Below are 16630 nucleotides of genomic sequence, written 5' to 3'. Positions count from 1 at the left end.
CCCATCCCCACCTCCTCTGTGGCCACCATCCTGCGCACGTTTGGTTTGGGGGTGACAGCCACCAAGGGATGGGACGTTTGGGGAGCGTTGCCCTGTGGGTGGGCGTTAACAGCTGCAAGGCTGCTGAAGCCCACCCATCACTTCTGGCAGGACCCCCGGGAGCCTCGGAGGGTGCCTGGGGAGCCCTGGGGCTGTGTTCAGGAACAGGTAGGTCCCCCAGGGTGGTGGCACCCATGTCCTCAGCCTGCCCAGCTCCTTTTCATCCTCCTCTTCCTCCTCCCACCCCTCCTGGCAGGCACCCAAGCCCACGGTAATCCACCGGGGCTTAAAAAGGGACCCGGCAGCTCCTGCCCACGGCAGCAGCAGCCCAGCGCCCCAGGGAGATGGGGGGTGGATTTACCGAATGAGTGGCTGCCGTGAACAGATGGGGGGGCGGGCGGGGAGGCCTGACAGACGTCTAGCCGGACAGACGGGGGGCCAAGCCCCCTGCCCACCACCTGCCTTCCCCCCCTCAGTGCTGCTGCGCCGGGCACTTGGGGGCACAGATGGAGCTGACAGCGGGGTGCCCCTCCCCAACGCCCCCCCTTCCCCAAGCCTGCCTGGGCTTTATCTGCTTACGCCAGGGCCCAGGAGGATTTAGTGGGAGAGGTAGCGGGGGGGGGGGGGGAGGAAGGGGGGCACTTGTCTGTGGGCGCAGGACACCGGGGCAGGGGGCAGTGCCAGGGGTGCAGGACCTGGTCCCTGCCCTAGCAGTAAGGCAAGACCCCCCTCTGGAGCATCCCTTGCCCCCCACCCAGTTTAGCTCCCCTGTTGCAGCCCCGCCCCCCCCATACAGGGGTGCCCCCTATCCCCTCAGGCGCTCCCCCCCCAGCAGCACCCCTGGGTGCTGGCGGGCCCTGAGGTGCCAGCCGCCCCGTCCCTGCCCGCTCCGGTGTCCTTGAGCCCTCGAGCCCTGCCAGCTGATCGGCTTCCAGGAACAAAAAAAACCCGCAATTACAAAGAGGGGCGATGTGTGAGCCAACGGGGGGGGCAGAGGGGGACAGGAATGTCCCCAGCGGTGGCAGATGGCCTTACCCAGGGTGCATTGTTCCTTTTAGTGTCTCTTATCCGCTGTAATAGGATCCCGGAGGGAGGGATGTGGGAGAGGGGAAGAGCGAGGGGGGCCCCGGCGTGGACCGGGGTGGGGGCCGGGGCTGCCAGCCTGGCCCTGGCCTGTCAAGCGGCTCATTGTTCCTGCCCCGGGTGTCACTGGGCGCCGCCGGGGACAATGTGGCACTGAGCGGGGTGGCCGGCGGCGGAGGGACGAGGCGCACGGAAAGGTACCCGCCAGGCCCCTTCCTGCGGGGCTGGGGGGCTTGGGGCGGCTGGGAGGGTGAGCGGAGAGAGGTTCCCCCTGGGACGGGGTGGGGGCTTCCTCCTGTGTCCCGTGTACCCCCCCCCCCCCCCGTCACCTCCCTTTGCCACCCGAAGGTGCCCCGAAGGACGGGCGGTGCCCAGCTTCGTGGTTGTCCAGACGCCAGCCGCGGGACGGGGACGGGGCAGGTGGCCTGTGCCCATCACTGGGGCCTTTGGTGTCCCTGCCAGCCTGGCTCACCTGGGGGAGAGCACCCCCCTGCCCACGGACCCCCCACATTGCCTGTGGCAGTGGGGGGACACCCGCACCCTGCCGCCTCCCCCTGCCCCACCGCCAGCCTCGTCCTTCTCTCCCCGGCAGGATCTTTTGTCCCGGCTGCCGTTCATCCCGGGGGCACGGGGGACCGGGCAGGCTGCCTGCCCCTGCCGGCACCGCGCACGGCTCCGGACGCTGCGGGGAGAGGGGTTACAGGGGGGTACATTCCACCCCCCCTTCAGGCTCCCCTCCATTGGGAACGGGAATATTCTCCTTCCGCACCCTTTCCCCCTTTCTCCAGCCCCCAGTAACGGCGGGGGGATAAAGATGGAGGGTCCAAAGCACCCCGGGGGTGCAAGCTGTAGCACTAAGGGGGTACAGGGGCGACCAGCTTGCCCCCCCCCCCCCCATTACCCTGATGCAGGAGATGTGCCTTAGCGGTGGCAAGTCCTGCCAACACCTAAAATAACTGCCCCCCCCCCCGCCATGCCCGCAGACACGGGCCCCAGCCCCAACACGGGTGCTTTGTTTCAAAGCCGCTTGGCATTGCCCAGCTTTCCGGGAGCCAGCGGTGCGGCAGCCGCCCACCCGTGCCCAGACACACGGCGATTGTCCTCCTCCCAGCCCCACGCTGGCACTGCAGGGTCCCAGCCACCCCCGTCCCCCAGGCACAGGGTCTGGGGGGGGGGCCCTGGGGCGGTTGGGAGGGGACAATAGGGTGCAGTGGCATCATGCGCTGGGCATCATGCCATGGTTCATGTCAGGCTGGCAGTCCCCATCAGGGAGCTTGCCTCAGTTTCCCTGGGGCTTTGCGCATGGGCAGGGGGAAGGGAGGAGGAGGAAGAGGAAGGCTCGTGCAGCCTGTGAGACCACTCAGGCCACCTCTGTCCCCCTACCCTGTGTGCCACCACCCAAGCAAGCACCTGCAATCTGAACCCTATCCCACAGCCACGGTCCCTACACTTTTCCCCTTCTCTCCCAATATCCGTCCAGCTCCCGGCTTCGTGAAGGTGCGGTGCTGGCTCTGGCCGAGCATGGCATGCAGGCCGGGTTGAAGGCAGCTGCCTGCAGGCTCAGGCAGACATGTGGAAGCAGGTCCCTTTGGGGAGCTCCCGGAAGGGGTGCAGGATGCTGGTGGGGTCCCGGGTACCATGGGGCCATGCAAGCCTCCCCCACCAGAGGTGGGCATAGTGCTGCCCCGCCTCAGTTTCCCCTCTTCCCAGTCATGGTGCTTTTTGGGCTGTAGATTTGAGGGGAGGGGGTTAGTTGGGGCCTCCCCCCTTTCTGGAGACCACCGTGTCCTGCAGGCTCAGCTCGCCCTCCCGCCATGGCATCGCCGGACGGAGCCAGCGGCGTGGGTGGCAGCCCCGAGGAGACGGAGCTCAGCATCACCCTGACCCTCCGCATGCTCATGCATGGCAAGGTAACAGTGGGGGAGCTTGGTGCTGCTTGGGGGGGTCAGCAATGCCTGGGGTGGGGGGCCATGCTGGAGCACCAGCTCCTTGCCATGCCCTGTTTTCCTCCCCTGCTCCTAGTCCCCCTGGGAGCAGCATTCCCGGAAGGATTTCTTCCCCCATCCTAAGCTAGGGAGGGGCTTGTTCCCATGCCCAGTGTCACCAGTAAGCCACCCAGTGGCCCAGTGGCCACGGGCCAGGGCCTGCCTGTTGCCAGTTGGCCAGGCTGTGGGCAGAGGAGGGATGTGGCAGGCAAGGAGCTGCCTGCTGATGGGGCCACCCTCATCTCTGCCTTTGCAGGAGATCGGCAGCATCATTGGCAAGGTAAGATTTGGGGTCTGGGGCACTGCCAGCCCCAGGCTCCCCTGGACCTGACCACCCGCCCCGTTCCTCTCCCTGCAGAAAGGAGAGACTGTTAAGAGGATACGAGAGCAGGTAAGGGCGTGCTGGGGGGCTGCCGGGTCCTGCTGCCTGTCCTGCCTGCACCTGTGCTGAGCCCTGGCCACCCCCATTCCCAGGTGGACCCAGGGGAGACATGGCTGCACCCCAGGGAAGGCTGCCTGGGGCAGGTGGGAGGGGAAAAGCCCAGGTCCACAGGCATTGAGCCCTTCCCTGGGAGGGGGACATTGAGCTCAGGGCCTGCAACATCCCTGATGGGGTGTGACACCGTCCCCAGAGCAGTGCGCGCATCACCATCTCAGAGGGGTCCTGCCCCGAGCGCATCACCACCATCACCGGCTCCACCGATGCCGTCTTCCGTGCCGTCTCCATGATCGCCTTCAAGCTGGAGGAAGTAGGTAGCCCCACACACACACCTGCCAGGTGCCCCCTGAGCCGGGAGCACTCACCCCATGCCGGTGGGCTCATGGGGGTCCAATGCCGCATATTCCCCCCCTGCCTTGCAGGACTTGGGAGCGGGAAGCGATGGGGCAGCAGTGGGCAGAGCACCAGTGACGCTGCGCCTCGTCATCCCGGCCAGCCAGTGCGGCTCGCTCATCGGCAAGGCAGGAGCTAAGATCCGGGAGATTCGGGAGGTGAGACTGAGGGTGCCCTGGTGTGGGCTCCCCTTTTCTCCTGGGGGGGCATGGAGCCCTCTGCACGGGGGCTGCCGCGATCCTGCAGGAGCTGTGGGAGGTGATGCAGGAGTGGAGCATCACCCTATGGGTCCTGCAAAGGTCCCCAGGGAATGAGGAGGGAAGAGGGGAGGTGTGAGGTGCTGACCCCTGGAGAGGGTATGGCTGAGGCACCCCATCATCTCCCTTTGCCCCCCACCAGAGCACAGGGGCACAGGTGCAGGTGGCTGGCGACCTGCTGCCCAACTCCACCGAACGGGCCGTCACCGTCTCAGGGGTGCCAGACACCATCATCCAGTGCGTGAGGCAGATCTGCGCCGTCATCCTGGAGGTACCCGCCGAGCCCCGCGCCCAGCCTGGAGGGGCACAGACTGCCTGCCCCCCCTCCCCAGGGCTCCCTGTGCCCACCTGGACCCGGGCACTAGGGTCCCCGTGTGCTGAAGCCCATAAGAGCACCTCGTTTCAGTGGTGCTGGGGGCCTTGCCCAGCTTGTTGGGGGCGGTGGGGGGTGCAGAAGGGATCCAGGGGGCTGCAGGGGCATTCGACTTCATCTCTCATCCCCTCCACCCCCTTCCCTCCCTCTCCAGTCACCTCCAAAGGGGGCCACCATCCCCTACCACCCTGGCCTCTCCCTGGGCACCATCCTGCTCTCTGCCAACCAGGTAAGGGGCTGCAGCCCCCCTGGGGGCACGGGGTGGCTGGGGGGCCCAGCCTCTGCCGGCAAGGGGCAACTCCAGTGGGCTCAGGGTGTCCTCCCTGCCCTGGGGGGATGGCCTGAGGCAGGGGTCCCCACCTGGCCCCCAACTAATGGTCCTTCCTTTCCTCCCCAGGGCTTCTCCATGCAGGGCCAGTACAGCGGGGTCTCTCCCGCAGAGGTGAGTCTGTCCCCATGGCAGCCAACCTCTGCTCCCATGGGCACCAGGTCTGTGCCCGCCAGGATGGGTGCTGCCGGGGATGCCTGTCCTGGGAGGCACTGGGTGCCAGCGTCCGGCCCCAGGAGGGGACACAGGACCCTCTGCCATCACCCCTAATGCCTCCTTCCTCCTCCTCCCGCTGCCCGAGCAGGTGACGAAGCTGCAGCAGCTGTCGGGGCACACACTCCCCTTCGCCTCCCTGGGCCACGCACCCTCCATGGTGCCAGGTGAGCATCTGCTGTGCCCCCCTTCCAGGGCTGGGGTGTGGGGTGCCTCTCCTGACCCATCCAGCCGCCTGGCCGTGATGAGGGGGTCCCCGTCCACTGCACCCTCTCCAGTCCCAGGTCCCCCCCAGCAGGGCCTGACCCCCAGAACGACCCTGTCCTTGATTTCCTGGGGTCCCTGCACCCACCAGAGCCCCCCAACCCTGCAGTGGGGGAGCACTGGCACTAAATTATAACTGGTGCCCATGTCCCATCGTCCCTGCCTCTCCCTAGGGATCCTTCAGGTTTGTCCCCAGGGCCACCCACTGTCCCAGCACGGGGCTGGGGTGGGGGCACGCAGCTGCTGGAGACCCATGCTCCCCACCACTAACATCCCTGTGTTTCCCTCCAGGCCTGGACACCAGTTCCCAGAGCAGCTCCCAGGAGTTCCTGGTGCCCAATGACGTACGTGTGGGTCCCAGGGATGGCGAGGGAGACCACAACTTGCCCCCACCCACATGTCCCACCCCGCAGCCTCTTTGAAGGGGCCAACACTCACTGTCCCACACAGCTGGAGGCTCTGCCTCAGCCCCCAGAGCTCAGGAGCAGGAGGGGCTGCTGGGGCAGAAGCAGCTGGAAGAAAAGGGAAACTGAGGCACAGGAGGGAGAAAGGGTTTGGCCAATGCCAAGAAAGAGCCTTGGGATGTGACGGCCCAGCAATGCCAGCCGGGGGGGAGCTTGAGTGGGACTAAAAAGCAGGGTCTGCCCAAGGAAGGCAGTGCCCTGCCCTCCCGGTGTCTGCCTCAGTTTCCCCACTCCTCCCAGCCATAGCGGGTGGCCAGGTGAGCCCCCTGGGAGCTCCCTGCTTGGCATGGCTCCTCCAGCTGCTCCCGGCTCAACCCGGTCCCTGCCCCTCCAGCTCATCGGCTGCATCATTGGCCGGCACGGCAGCAAGATCAGCGAGATCCGGCAGATGTCAGGCGCCCACATCAAGATCGGGAACCAAATTGAAGGCTCCAGTGAGCGGCACGTGACTATCACAGGGTCCCCCGTCAGCATCACCGTGGCTCAGTACCTCATCACAGCCTGGTAGGTGACAGCCTTGGGGAGGACACGCTGGTTGATAGCGAGGGATGGCACCTCCCCAGCAGCCCAGTGCAGCTTGTGGGGGACACCACCCCCAGCATCCTCAGGAAGGATGAGCTGAGTGGTGCTTTGAGGTCCTGAGATGGTGGGTGTGGGATCCGGGACCCCTTGGGCTTTGAACCTGAGCTTTATAGCGCAGCGGGATGCCCATGATGTGCCATGGAGATTTGTGCCTCAAGGGATGAGGCATGTGGTCCCTGCACCCTAAGACGGGCAGGTTGGGGCAAGGGACTTGCTCTGTCACCATGGTGCTCACCACCCCACCCTTCTCGCTCGCTTCCCCAGCTTAGAGACAGCCAAATCTACCTCCCAGGCGCCGCCAGGCCCTGGCTCCGTGGACCTCGGTGTGGGCTTCTCCCAGCCCCTCGCCCCAGGCTCTGGCACGGCGCTGCCTGCTGTCGCCCCGGCCCCCCCGGCCCTGCTGGGCACCCCCTACACCATCTCCCTCTCCAACTTCATCGGCCTAAAGCCGGTGTCCTTCCTGGCACTGTCCCCATCCTCCGTGGCGGGTCCCAACGGCGGCACTGCCACCTACACGACCAAGATCTCAGCAGCCAACGGCACCAAGAAAGCCGACCGGCAGAAGTTCTCACCCTACTGAGCCCTGCCGGTGAGCGGGCAGGGGAGTCCGGGGTGCCACCCTGTGCTGGGGACACCTCTCTGCTGCCTACCCTGTCCCCCAGCCCCTGCCAGGCGCCCCATACCTGGGGAGGGTCCCCCTTGCCCCCCACCCCAGGGAAGGGTCTTCCCGGCGTCAATGCCTGCTGGAGGAAAGGGCCGCTCCGCTGTCTGCTGCCCGTTCCGGCAGCGCTGTGTCCCCCTCCCCGATTTTCCTGCACGGGGACCACGTGCCCTGGTATGGGTTGGGGGGTGCTGTCCCTGCCGGCCCGGGGTCCCTTTTGCCAGTGCCCTGTGCCAGGGTGGGACCTCTGCCTCCTGCCCCTCGCCCTGCCATCCTGCTCCTGCCCACCCTCTGGCTGGCACCCGAAAGGCAGGTCCCACCAGATGAGGGGCTGCCTGGCCTCTCCAGGGGTCCCCCATCCCCTGGCTCTGGTGGGGGACCCTCCCCAAGCCACCCTGGAGCAATCGCCTCCCAGCAACCCCATCCGAGAGCCGGTCCCTGCTGGCTTGGAAATGCTGTATATATAAGTCTATATTTTTCCTCCTTTGTAACTTATCAATGGTTTAATAAAAAGATAAAATTTACAAGAAAAAAATAATAATATCCCCTATCCTGAGTGGAGACACCCCCCCACAGCAGGGTCAGCCCCCGCTCCTGGGGACACGGGGTGGTGGCTGGAGGGGTGTTCCTGTGGCCAGGGGGGTGCTGGCCCTCAGCCCCAGTCTCTCTGGGGGTCTTCCCAGGGCCCCCTCCCTGCCATGGGGCAGTTTGACAGGCCGTGGGGCAGTTCTCCCCCAGCCCCCCAGTTATTGCTGGGGCAGGGGACTCTCCAGCCCACTGTGCCAGCACCGTCCCTGGGACCTTTGTGGGTGGGCTGGGAGTGATGTACTCCTCCAGCATCCCCCCAGCAGGGTCCAGTCCCCTTGTTTGCACTGGGGGTCCCACAGGAGGGTCCCCAAGCCCTGCAGAAGCAGTGGGACCAAAGGGGGACAGCGGCTCCTGGTCCCCTCCGGCTGCCGTTGCCCTGCACGCCACCCCCCTCCTCACCCCTCCGTGCCACTGCGTCCACCCCAGTGCACCCCTGGCCGGCAGCCCGGTTCGGCTGGCACGTGTCACCGCTGGCTGGGCTTCAGCTGGGCAGCTGTGTCCATAAACAGCCCGGCACGGACCCCCAGCCAGCCAGCCCCCCTGCAGAGGGGCAGCCCCTGCCAGCTGGGAGGGGCCGGGGCAGAGGGCACGGCCATGGGCACTGCATGCTGCCATGCCAGCAGGAAAAACACAGACACGGCCAGAGCCGGCCCCGTGGGCGCCGTCCCCCTGTTAAGTACCACGGGTGAAGGGAGCTCCTCCACCCAGAGGTTAGTTTTGGGTTAAACAGCCAAGGATGGAGGGCTCCACGCTGGTCGTCCAGGCTCAGCAGGGTGCCTGTGGCCCTGGTGTTACTGGTGTTAGTGGTGTTAGCTGGGCCATTGCTCCTGGGCAGGGTGCAAAGGACCTCTGCTCTTCCTTGCTCGCCACGAGTGATCCCAGCGGGGTGATGGAGATGGAGGTGCCCCCTCCTCTGCCCTCGCGTAGGAGCCCCTTGGCATCCTGCATCCCAAGGAGAGCCCATCCATGCAACTGCGCTGTGCTGGTGGAGACAGAGAGGATCCCAGCCTGCAGAAGGGAGATGAGGCTTCCCCAGATCTGCTGCCTTCTCCCAGGCCGAGAAACCATCTTCCACCGTAAGCTGAGAAGAGGAAAACCTGAACAAGGGCCCCTCCAAGTCCAAGAGGCTGGGTCCAAGCAGGTCTGACGGGTCCCTGGCAGGTCCCCTGCCCAGTACAGTGGGACAGGGTCCCCTGCTCCTCAGCTGCTCTCTTCAGGAACTTGACCTGGGATGGAGAAGCCCATCTTGGTCTGGTCCAACCTGTTCCTGGGGCTGGCACTGATGCAGCTGGCGTGGGTCTCCAGCGTGCAACTTGCTCTCTGGAGGAATTGCAAGAAGTTTTCCTGGACAGAGGCCTCCGAAACGGAAAGACAGAGCTCCTGGCCCAGTGGACGGTTGAGACAGCTGCGCCGGAGCCGGGCCAGCTCCTCCCGGATCTGGCGGTTCAGCAGCCCATAGAAGAAGGGATTGATGGCAAAGGAGGAGTAGGCAATCCAGGTGACCACCATCTCCCCATGCCCACCACCCACCGTGCCAGTGGCAACAGAGGAGTGCAAATGGAAAGCAAAGAAGGGCAGCCAGCAGCACAAGAACTGTCCCACAATGAGGACCAAGGTGAGGATGGCCTTGTTGCTTCCCAAAAAACGCTCTGGCGTCAGCCTGGGCAGTGGCAGGTTCCTGGTGGTGATGATGGTCACTTGGCTGGCAATGGAATCAGATCGGTGTCTTGGCACAGCTGCCTGTGCTGGCATGGGCACGTGCTGCTGGGATGCCATCCGGGCCACGCGGTAGACACTGCAGTAGACAGCAAAGATGATGATGGTGGGCAGGACAAAGCAGACGATGCTGAAGATGATCACAAAAACCTTCTTCTGGGCCCCAGGGCTCCAGTAGACTGTGCAGCGGCTGGCACTGGTGGCCCCGTTGCCTTGAGGCCAGCCTACTAGTGCCAAGACAGTGATGAGAACAGACTTGACCCAAATGAAGATCACTCCGGCCACTGCCAGCCTGATGGTCATCTTCACCTCATACCTCATGGGGTGGACGATGTAGTAGTACCTCTCCACGCTGATGATGGAGATGGTGAGGATGGAGGCACTGATGAAGCAGACATTCAGGAATATCAAGGCCTGGCACTCAGCAATGCTGTAGATCACCCTGTTGAAGCAGGAGGAGCTGGAGATGATCCCCAGGGGCATGAGGAAAATGGCAGAGAGGAGGTCGACCACACAGAGGTGGCAGACAAAGATGAATTTCCTGAGAAGGGGGGTTTTGAGAATGACGATCATCACCACGGTGTTGGCCACCAGGGCAGTGAGGGTGAGCAGGACCATGCAGAGGAGGCCCACCACCTCCTGGGCGATGGACTGCTCAGGGATGGAGAGTGGTTCTAGGCTGTCCGTGGTGTTCAGCCCTGTTCGGCTCGCCATCCCCCGCGAGGGCTAAGCCAGCAGCTCCGGTGCCTGGGCAGCAAGGGCTCTTCTGCACCCCTTAGAGGGAAACCCCACCACAACCATGGCCACTGTCTTCTTGCCTGCTGGAGAGGGAAGTGGGGTGTGAAGGAGAAGGACCAAAATGAGGAAGAGCCACAGAGGAACCTGGAGACAACCTGAACCCCCCCGAGGTGCCTGGCGAGGTCACGGCACCCTGCCTAGCCCAGGGCTGTCCCCAGCCTGGCCAGGGTCGGCACTGCCGGGACCTGCGGGCACCCGTGCCAGGCTGACACCCCATCCCCCTGCCCCAGCCGCACCACCTCGCCCCGAGGAGGGACAGCACGAACCCGCCTGCCCCATCCCTGCTCCTGGCTCCAGCCGCAGGGCACCCCTGGGGGGGGGACGGGATGCAGCGCACCTTTGCTCCTGGGGAGGTGGGTGATGGTCCCCTCCTCGCTGGGGGTCCCTCTTGCCGGTGTTGCTCCTGCAGCAGAACGGGGGCTGCCAGCGCCCGTGCAAGGCCACGCTCCCCCTTCCCCGCGCCCCGTCACCCGCTCGTCATCGTGTTTGCCTGCAGCCCGCCAGCTGCGGATGGCACCAGCTGTCACTCCCGGGCGCTGCCTGCGCTGCCTGCACTCGTGGCGGTCCCACGGGGACAGCTGCTGGGTCCTAGCAGCCAGCGGGGGCTCGGGAAGGGGGGACCGGTGTCCCTGAGCCCCGTGCTCCCCCCAGCATGGCCACCCACCGCACCAGGCCCGGACCTTCCACAAGGACATCTCAGCGCCGAGGTCCCCAGGGCTCGGGGGACAGACCTACAGCCAGGTCTGCGGCATCTCCTCCCCGCCGGTGCGCGGATGCTCTGGAGCATCCATGGGGCATGGGGGTAACCCGGCCGGGAGCTGCCCTTCCCTGGCACCCTGGGGACCCGGACACGTGCTCAGGGGACACACGTGAGGGCAGAGAGGGGCTTGGCGTGGGCTCCAGGCTGGGGAAGGGCATCAGGCATGGAACCAAGTGGCACCATCCTCCGGATGGATGGATGGATGGATGGATGGATGGATGGATGGATGGATGAGCTCCTCCACACCCAGGCAAGGCAGCATATCTTGCTCGTCCTCTGTAGCTCTGACGCTACGGTGATGGACACAAGCCACATGCCTTGCTAAGGTGATGGGAGCACCAGGCTCACAAAGCCACCCGCTTTCACCCAAAGGCTGCCGGCACTGGACAGCCACAACAGGCTGCAGTCCCTTCAGAGCCACCCGCCGCCATCCCTGCAGGGACCCACCACCACCACCCTTCCCTACTCCACACCCGCATTGCCAGGCAGGAAAGCGCCGGCACCGCTCGGTACAAGACACGGTGTTTTTAGACACGGTGTTTTTATTCACGGTCAAAGCATGCTCTGTCCCTGCGCCAGCCTGTCCCTTCCCAAGCCCCAGGTGGAGTGGCCAGAGAGTCCAGACCACTGTGCTCCAGGCTGGTGGGCATCACCAGCTGGTGCTGGGATGGGGCTGTGGGGTGCCCGGGCTCCCTCAGAACTGGAGCTGGACAAGGTAGCGGACCCGGCACTGGCTTTCCTGGTAGATAAGGTACTCGCTCTGGCTGAAGGAGGAGTCCTTGTAGGCGGGCATGGGGATGGGCTTGCCCTGGCACACCAGCACCTTCTTGCCATCCAGCAGCACCTCCTCATCCTGCGCAGGGTCTGGGCGAGAAGACAGCCCCCACCACCACGTCAAGCCCGAGATCTGGCCTCTCTCCCCCCCGCCCTGTGCCCACCCCAGCCCCACAGACCCCACAGACCCTCCTGCCCCAGGCTCACCCGGCTCTGTCCGGCCGCAGGCCAGGACGCTGTCGTAGCCGGCGGGCGGCTGACACAGCGTGGGGTCATCACTGGTGATGCGGTAAGGCTTGCCCAGGGCCACCTCCACCAGGAACATGATGCCGACCTTCTTGGACGTACAGCCCACTGCCATGGGAGAAGGGGATGGGGATGATGGCACCAGCCCTGACGTTCCCATCTGGTTGTGCTCAGGCCACCCCGGCACACAGGGACCGGCTGCCGTGGCAGGGAAGGGGCTTGGCATGCCCACAGCTGCCTGGCACCAGTTATGCGAAGGCAGCTGGGCTCACACAGACCCTGCGGGCATCCCGAGCAACCCTGCCCATCCCGGGACCCCCAGGACCCTCACCGGAGCAGGCTGACTTGCTGTTCTCAGAGGTGAAGTAGATGCCCTTGCCCACGCGTCCGCCCGAGTGGGGCATGATGCGCAGCCCGCTCTTCAGGATGGCCGCGATCACCGCCACGTTGGTGCCGCACCAAAGCAGGCGCCGGTGCTCCAGGAGGTCGTGGGCTTTGAAGCGCTCATCCTGGAGAGATGCAGAGCTAAGGGCTGTCCATGGAGGGAGACATGGGTGCCCAGGGGTGGGGGACTGTCACCCAACCCCCGCAGCCCAACCCAGTGCCAGGCTGGAGGGGCAGGGGGGCGGGTGCTCATTTGCCCCTGGCCAGCTGGGATCAAGACCCCCTGGGTGGGGATGCCCGGAGCCCTGTTGCAGACAAACTCCATCCTGGGGTGCAACCAGGGTTTCCCCACTGCAGGACAGGGATAAGCAGCTCCTTCTCACCTCACCATCTCGAGCCACCTGCCAGATGTTGAGGATGCGGAGTTTGTGCCCAGTCTGTGTCACGTTATTTTGGATCAGCTGCCAGGGAGGGAGGAAGGAAAGTGGTGTGACCACAGGCAGCCAGCCCAGCAATGCTCATGGTCCCCCTGGGGCAGTGGGGACCTTTGGGGTGCCCACAGGCCTGGCACAGTTGCTCCCGTTCACGGGGCACCATGGCACAACTGGCACCTGGTATTCCCGGGAAGCCGGGTCCAGCAGGGAGAGCTGGCAGCAGAGCAGGGCGTAATCCTGATCCAGCGGATGGAGGACTTCCTCCTTCTCCTCCTCCTCCTTCACCTTCTGTGCCTGCAGGCTCTGTGCCAGCTCGATGTCCGCCAGCACCTGGCAGGCACAGACCAGGGACATCCTCACCGCTGGTGCTGGGCACCATGCCGGGGGGACCGGGGCAAGCCCAGCCTCCTGCCAGCACCTCCCTGCCCCACAGGCAGGAACCCTCCCTGGGGACGGACACCACCCACCAGGTGCCCTGGCATCTCACCAACAGCATGTCCTTCTTGGCACGCAGCAGGTCAGGGGAGTTGATGGGGGGTGGCCGTGCCCGCCCAAAGTTATGGGGGATGATGGTGTAGAAGCGGGAGGAGAGGTCCTCCAGGCGCGCAGCCTGGGGGGGCTGCTCCTGCAGCGCTGCCTCCAGCTTCTCCAGCACCTGGAAGCCCTTCGCGATCTGCTGCTTGCTCAGCGGCATCTTCTTCACGTCTGGCCGCAGGGACAGCGGAGGGTGGAGGTGAACCCATCTGCCTCACCTGCCCCACAGCTACTTCCGAGAACCTCCAGCATCACCATGGGCATACACAGGCACCCAGCGTGGGGGGTCCACAGTCCCACCAGGTGCCAGGCTGTCAGCAGGGATGCTCTAAAATCCACCAGCACCTCTGCCCCATTCACCTCCCCAACTGCACCCCCCGCCTGCAGCCCCCAGACCCCCCCCCATGCCACCCATCACCTCCTACCGATATTCATGGTCTGCATGGCATCCCGGAACATGTCACTGCTGAAGATGAGGGACACCAGGTCCTGCGTAGCTTTGTCCAAGGTGCAGGGCAGCACCCGCTGCTTGCAGACCTTGTCCCCATCCATGCCATCCACCTGCAGACCCCCAAACATCACCGCACTGCTTGCGAGCCTGCGGGAGACTGTGGGGACACGGCACCAGCACTGCCCGTCCCCATGGGGAGAGCCTGGCCCCAGGCAGCAGAGCGACAGGCAGGTGCTGCCTCTGCTTTCCACGGCAGATACGATGCCACCCAGATGCCCATGGCTGTCACTTGGGAAGCCCTCCCACTCCATCATAGCCCCAAATCTCTGCCTTCAGGCTGTTTCACCTCATACCCAGACACCTCCCAAAACCCACCCCATCCTGCTGACCCATTTGGATGTCCTGGTGTCCAGTGGGCTAGGGGTGGGATGTGAGGACAACCCCAGCTGCGCCACACACTCACCCTGAGGGCAACCTCCACCCCCTGCCCGGCTCCTGGCTGCACCTCGATGAGCGTGTACTTCCCCGGCTGGGTAACGAAGTCCTCCCTCGCCGCCCAGCTGTTCTTGGTCTTCCCCCGAAACTTCTGCTCAAAGGCCTTCTTGGCAGCCTCCAGGGAGGTGTAGGGCATGAGCTTGGACTGACCCACCTCCCCCTGGCAGTGGACAGCAGTGGTCAGGACCCCCCTGCATCCCAGCTCCACCAGCCCCGTGCCAGGGGAGCAGCCTGGGAGCAGGGGGGCTGTGGTGGCAGGGCTGCGGGGCAGCAAGCAGCAACGTGCACTAGCACCGGCTCTGGAGGTCCCTCCAACTCCAGGAGAGGCCCCAGGGCTCCCTGCTGGGGTGTCACGTTCACTGTCACCGCAGTGATGAGGTGCCATGTCCCCCAGCCAGACTGACCCTGTTGTATGGAGGCAAGTCCTTGAAGCCCCCCGCAACAAGGGGTTATAGCAGGGCCACTCGGTTGCTCACTTTGGGACTGGGAACAAGGGATGGGCACCACCAGGTTCATCCCCAGCCCTCGGGGGTCCCAAGGCAGGGCGAGGACAGCCGTGGTGGGGGTGACAAGCAGCACTGGGGTGGACTCACCACGCGGCCCCAGTGGGTCCAGACACTGTAGTCACCATTATGGTCAAGGAGCTGGATGATGTAGAACTTGTTGCTGTTGGTGCTGATGTTGGTCTGATTCAGAGTGCAGTCATAGTCCTCATAGACCTACAGCGAGCAGCACGGCCCGGGCTAGCACCTGGGCAGCATTTGGGGATGGGGGCATGTACAGGTGTCCCAGCAGGGACAGAGGGGACTCTGCAAGAAAAATTGGGGCTGCCTCTGTGTCAGCAGGGCAGGGACTGCCCTGAGAGTCCCCCATCCCTCCTGCCCATGTCCCCCCGTCCCAGCCCCGTGGTGTACCCCAGCCCTGCTCTCACCCGGGCGCCCGGCACCGTGCTCAGGGGGCACAGCCCATCGATGGTGGTGGGGGGCTTCTCCTTGGGGGCAGTTTTCAGGGCTGCCAAGGTGGAGATCCAGGTGTCATCCTCCTCTCCCCCCTTCTCTTTCTTCCCCCTGCCATCCGGCTGCTTTGGGGGAGACGGGTGGGACTTGGAGGCCATGGCTGAGCCACCCCCACAGAGCCAGTGCAGCCTCAATCCGCCAGCAAATCCCTGGGGAGAGAGAGTGGGAGAGGAGAGGTGCCGAGCCACCCGGCTGGGAAAGTCCGGCTGGGCTGTGCCTCTCTTTCCTACGCTTGACTGGCTGTGGGTTGGAGGAAGGGATGGGACCTCTGCCCCCCAAAAGTCTCAGCCTTGCCCCCCTGCTCGGGGTGGGGGGCAGAGCCCCTCGGCACCCTCCAGCCCCTGAGGGATCCCAAAGCGGGGGCACAGCCCAGTGACGCAGAGCCGAGGGGGAGCACGGAGGGGGCACGGCTGCTTGAACAGCAAACTCAGGTCAGAAGAGCTGGAAGAGGATGAGGGTCCGCTGGAGGGGCGGGGGGAACCCTGACAGCCCTGCCCAGCCCCCCCACCCCTCACTGGGGACATGCAGGAATGTGTCCCCAGGGTTCCCCCCACCCTGTGCCCCCAGGGGCATGCAGGAGAGGAAAGCATGCAATGCCCCCCCCCCAAACAAGCAATGCCCCCCCCAATCCCTCCCAAGCCTACCGAAGAGGTGCTTTGATTTGGGCACGGGGGGGGGGGCTCGGGCTCCCCTCCTATGCCCTCCTTACCTCCTATGCCCCCCTGGTCCCAGCCAAGCAGGGGGTCCCGGGGGGCAGCAAAGGGAACAGAAGAGCGAGGGGCAGCTGTGTCCTACCCGCTCCCGCTGCCTGGGGCCAGTGAGCTCAGCACCGGGCACGGCCACTCCCTGCCAAACCGCTTCCGCAAGCCTTTGGGCAAGTCCAACAGCCTGTCTGGAAATGAAACTTCTTCTCTAGGCAAAACCAGGCAGCGGCCAGGGATGACAGCAGAAATGGCTGTCACACCCCTGCGTAGCGTGTGCACCCTGTGGCAGGCCTGCTGGCCAGGCGGTCCCCGGATGAGAGGTGACCCTGCCACCGGCCGCCCCTCCAGCCAGCCCCCCTCCACCACACTCTGGGACAGAGAAAACAGTCCCAAAAGTGTTAAGGTTTGCATCATTTCGGATGTTAAGTCTCTTTTCTTGGGTCTCTGCCAAACAGGCAGCGCTGAGGATCAGGCAGGGAGGAAGTCCAGGCACTGACATTTCAATGTGGCTTGAAGGGTTTGCAGCGATTGCTGCCTTCTCCTGCCTGCAAACTGCCTTGCTCTAAGCGGTGCACGTCCTGCGGTTGCGCAGCCAGCGGGGACGGGTGGTGCGGGCAGGAGGCAGAGCTGCCCTTCCTGCTGGGGACAT

At 64.9% G+C, this 16630-nt stretch overlaps 3 protein-coding genes across 7 annotated transcripts; 1 reads left to right on the top strand and 2 right to left on the bottom strand.

The window, feature by feature from the left end:
• The first annotated feature begins 1105 nt into the window (after nt 1-1105).
• Nucleotides 1106-7616, top strand: PCBP4 (poly(rC) binding protein 4). Of its 3 annotated transcripts, none has more exons than XM_054838763.1 (13): nt 1118-1319; nt 2917-3032; nt 3364-3387; nt 3466-3498; nt 3740-3856; nt 3969-4097; nt 4339-4467; nt 4724-4798; nt 4967-5011; nt 5202-5277; nt 5666-5718; nt 6173-6342; nt 6685-7616. In XM_054838763.1, the coding sequence occupies exons 2-13, from the start codon at nt 2937-2939 to the stop codon at nt 6998-7000; spliced, it is 1263 nt and encodes a 420-aa protein (XP_054694738.1). In that variant the 5' UTR covers nt 1118-1319; nt 2917-2936; the 3' UTR covers nt 7001-7616. The 3 variants fall into 3 exon arrangements, with proteins under 3 accessions (XP_054694741.1, XP_054694738.1, XP_054694739.1); XM_054838764.1 differs by having other exon boundaries at nt 2900-3032; XM_054838766.1 differs by lacking the exon at nt 4724-4798 and having other exon boundaries at nt 1106-1319; nt 2900-3032.
• On the bottom strand, nt 7572-10624 carry LOC129211537 (probable G-protein coupled receptor). 2 transcript variants are annotated; one of them, XM_054838767.1, is made up of 2 exons: nt 10521-10624; nt 7572-10206 (listed from the first exon to the last, which is right to left on the bottom strand). In XM_054838767.1, the coding sequence occupies exon 2, from the start codon at nt 10097-10099 to the stop codon at nt 8870-8872; it is 1230 nt and encodes a 409-aa protein (XP_054694742.1). In that variant the 5' UTR covers nt 10100-10206; nt 10521-10624; the 3' UTR covers nt 7572-8869. The 2 variants fall into 2 exon arrangements, with proteins under 2 accessions (XP_054694742.1, XP_054694743.1); XM_054838768.1 differs by having other exon boundaries at nt 7572-10203.
• Nucleotides 10625-11467: 843 nt separating this feature from the next.
• PARP3 (poly(ADP-ribose) polymerase family member 3) lies at nt 11468-16150 on the bottom strand. Of its 2 annotated transcripts, none has more exons than XM_054838219.1 (11): nt 16073-16150; nt 15193-15426; nt 14855-14980; nt 14230-14421; nt 13741-13876; nt 13269-13486; nt 12959-13111; nt 12731-12808; nt 12295-12472; nt 11925-12071; nt 11468-11807 (listed from the first exon to the last, which is right to left on the bottom strand). In XM_054838219.1, the coding sequence occupies exons 2-11, from the start codon at nt 15373-15375 to the stop codon at nt 11638-11640; spliced, it is 1581 nt and encodes a 526-aa protein (XP_054694194.1). In that variant the 5' UTR covers nt 15376-15426; nt 16073-16150; the 3' UTR covers nt 11468-11637. The 2 variants fall into 2 exon arrangements, with proteins under 2 accessions (XP_054694194.1, XP_054694192.1); XM_054838217.1 differs by having other exon boundaries at nt 15987-16102.
• Between the last annotated feature and the right edge of the window lie 480 nt (nt 16151-16630).

Source organism: Grus americana, chromosome 11 (assembly GCF_028858705.1).
Source record: "Grus americana isolate bGruAme1 chromosome 11, bGruAme1.mat, whole genome shotgun sequence".
In the NCBI taxonomy this organism is placed as follows: Eukaryota; Metazoa; Chordata; class Aves; order Gruiformes; family Gruidae; genus Grus; species Grus americana.
The sequence above is the reverse complement of the archived record's forward strand: the minus strand, read 5'-3'. Positions and strand labels throughout refer to the sequence as shown.

Excerpts from the sequence above, each read along its gene's own strand:
- PARP3 (XM_054838219.1), bottom strand. The coding sequence starts at position 15,375 with ATGGCCTCCAAGTCCCACCCGTCTCCCCCAAAGCAGCCGGATGGCAGG. Across the intron at positions 14,981-15,192 it reads GCACGGTGCCGGGCGCCCGG|GTCTATGAGGACTATGACTG; the intron begins GTGAGAGCAGGG and ends TGCTCGCTGTAG. Across the intron at positions 13,112-13,268 it reads CCAAGAAGGACATGCTGTTG|GTGCTGGCGGACATCGAGCT; the intron begins GTGAGATGCCAG and ends TGTGCCTGCCAG.
- PCBP4 (XM_054838763.1), top strand. The coding sequence starts at position 2,937 with ATGGCATCGCCGGACGGAGCCAGCGGCGTGGGTGGCAGCCCCGAGGAG. Across the intron at positions 5,012-5,201 it reads GCGGGGTCTCTCCCGCAGAG|GTGACGAAGCTGCAGCAGCT; the intron begins GTGAGTCTGTCC and ends CTGCCCGAGCAG. Across the intron at positions 6,343-6,684 it reads CAGTACCTCATCACAGCCTG|CTTAGAGACAGCCAAATCTA; the intron begins GTAGGTGACAGC and ends TCGCTTCCCCAG.
- LOC129211537 (XM_054838767.1), bottom strand. The coding sequence starts at position 10,099 with ATGGCGAGCCGAACAGGGCTGAACACCACGGACAGCCTAGAACCACTC.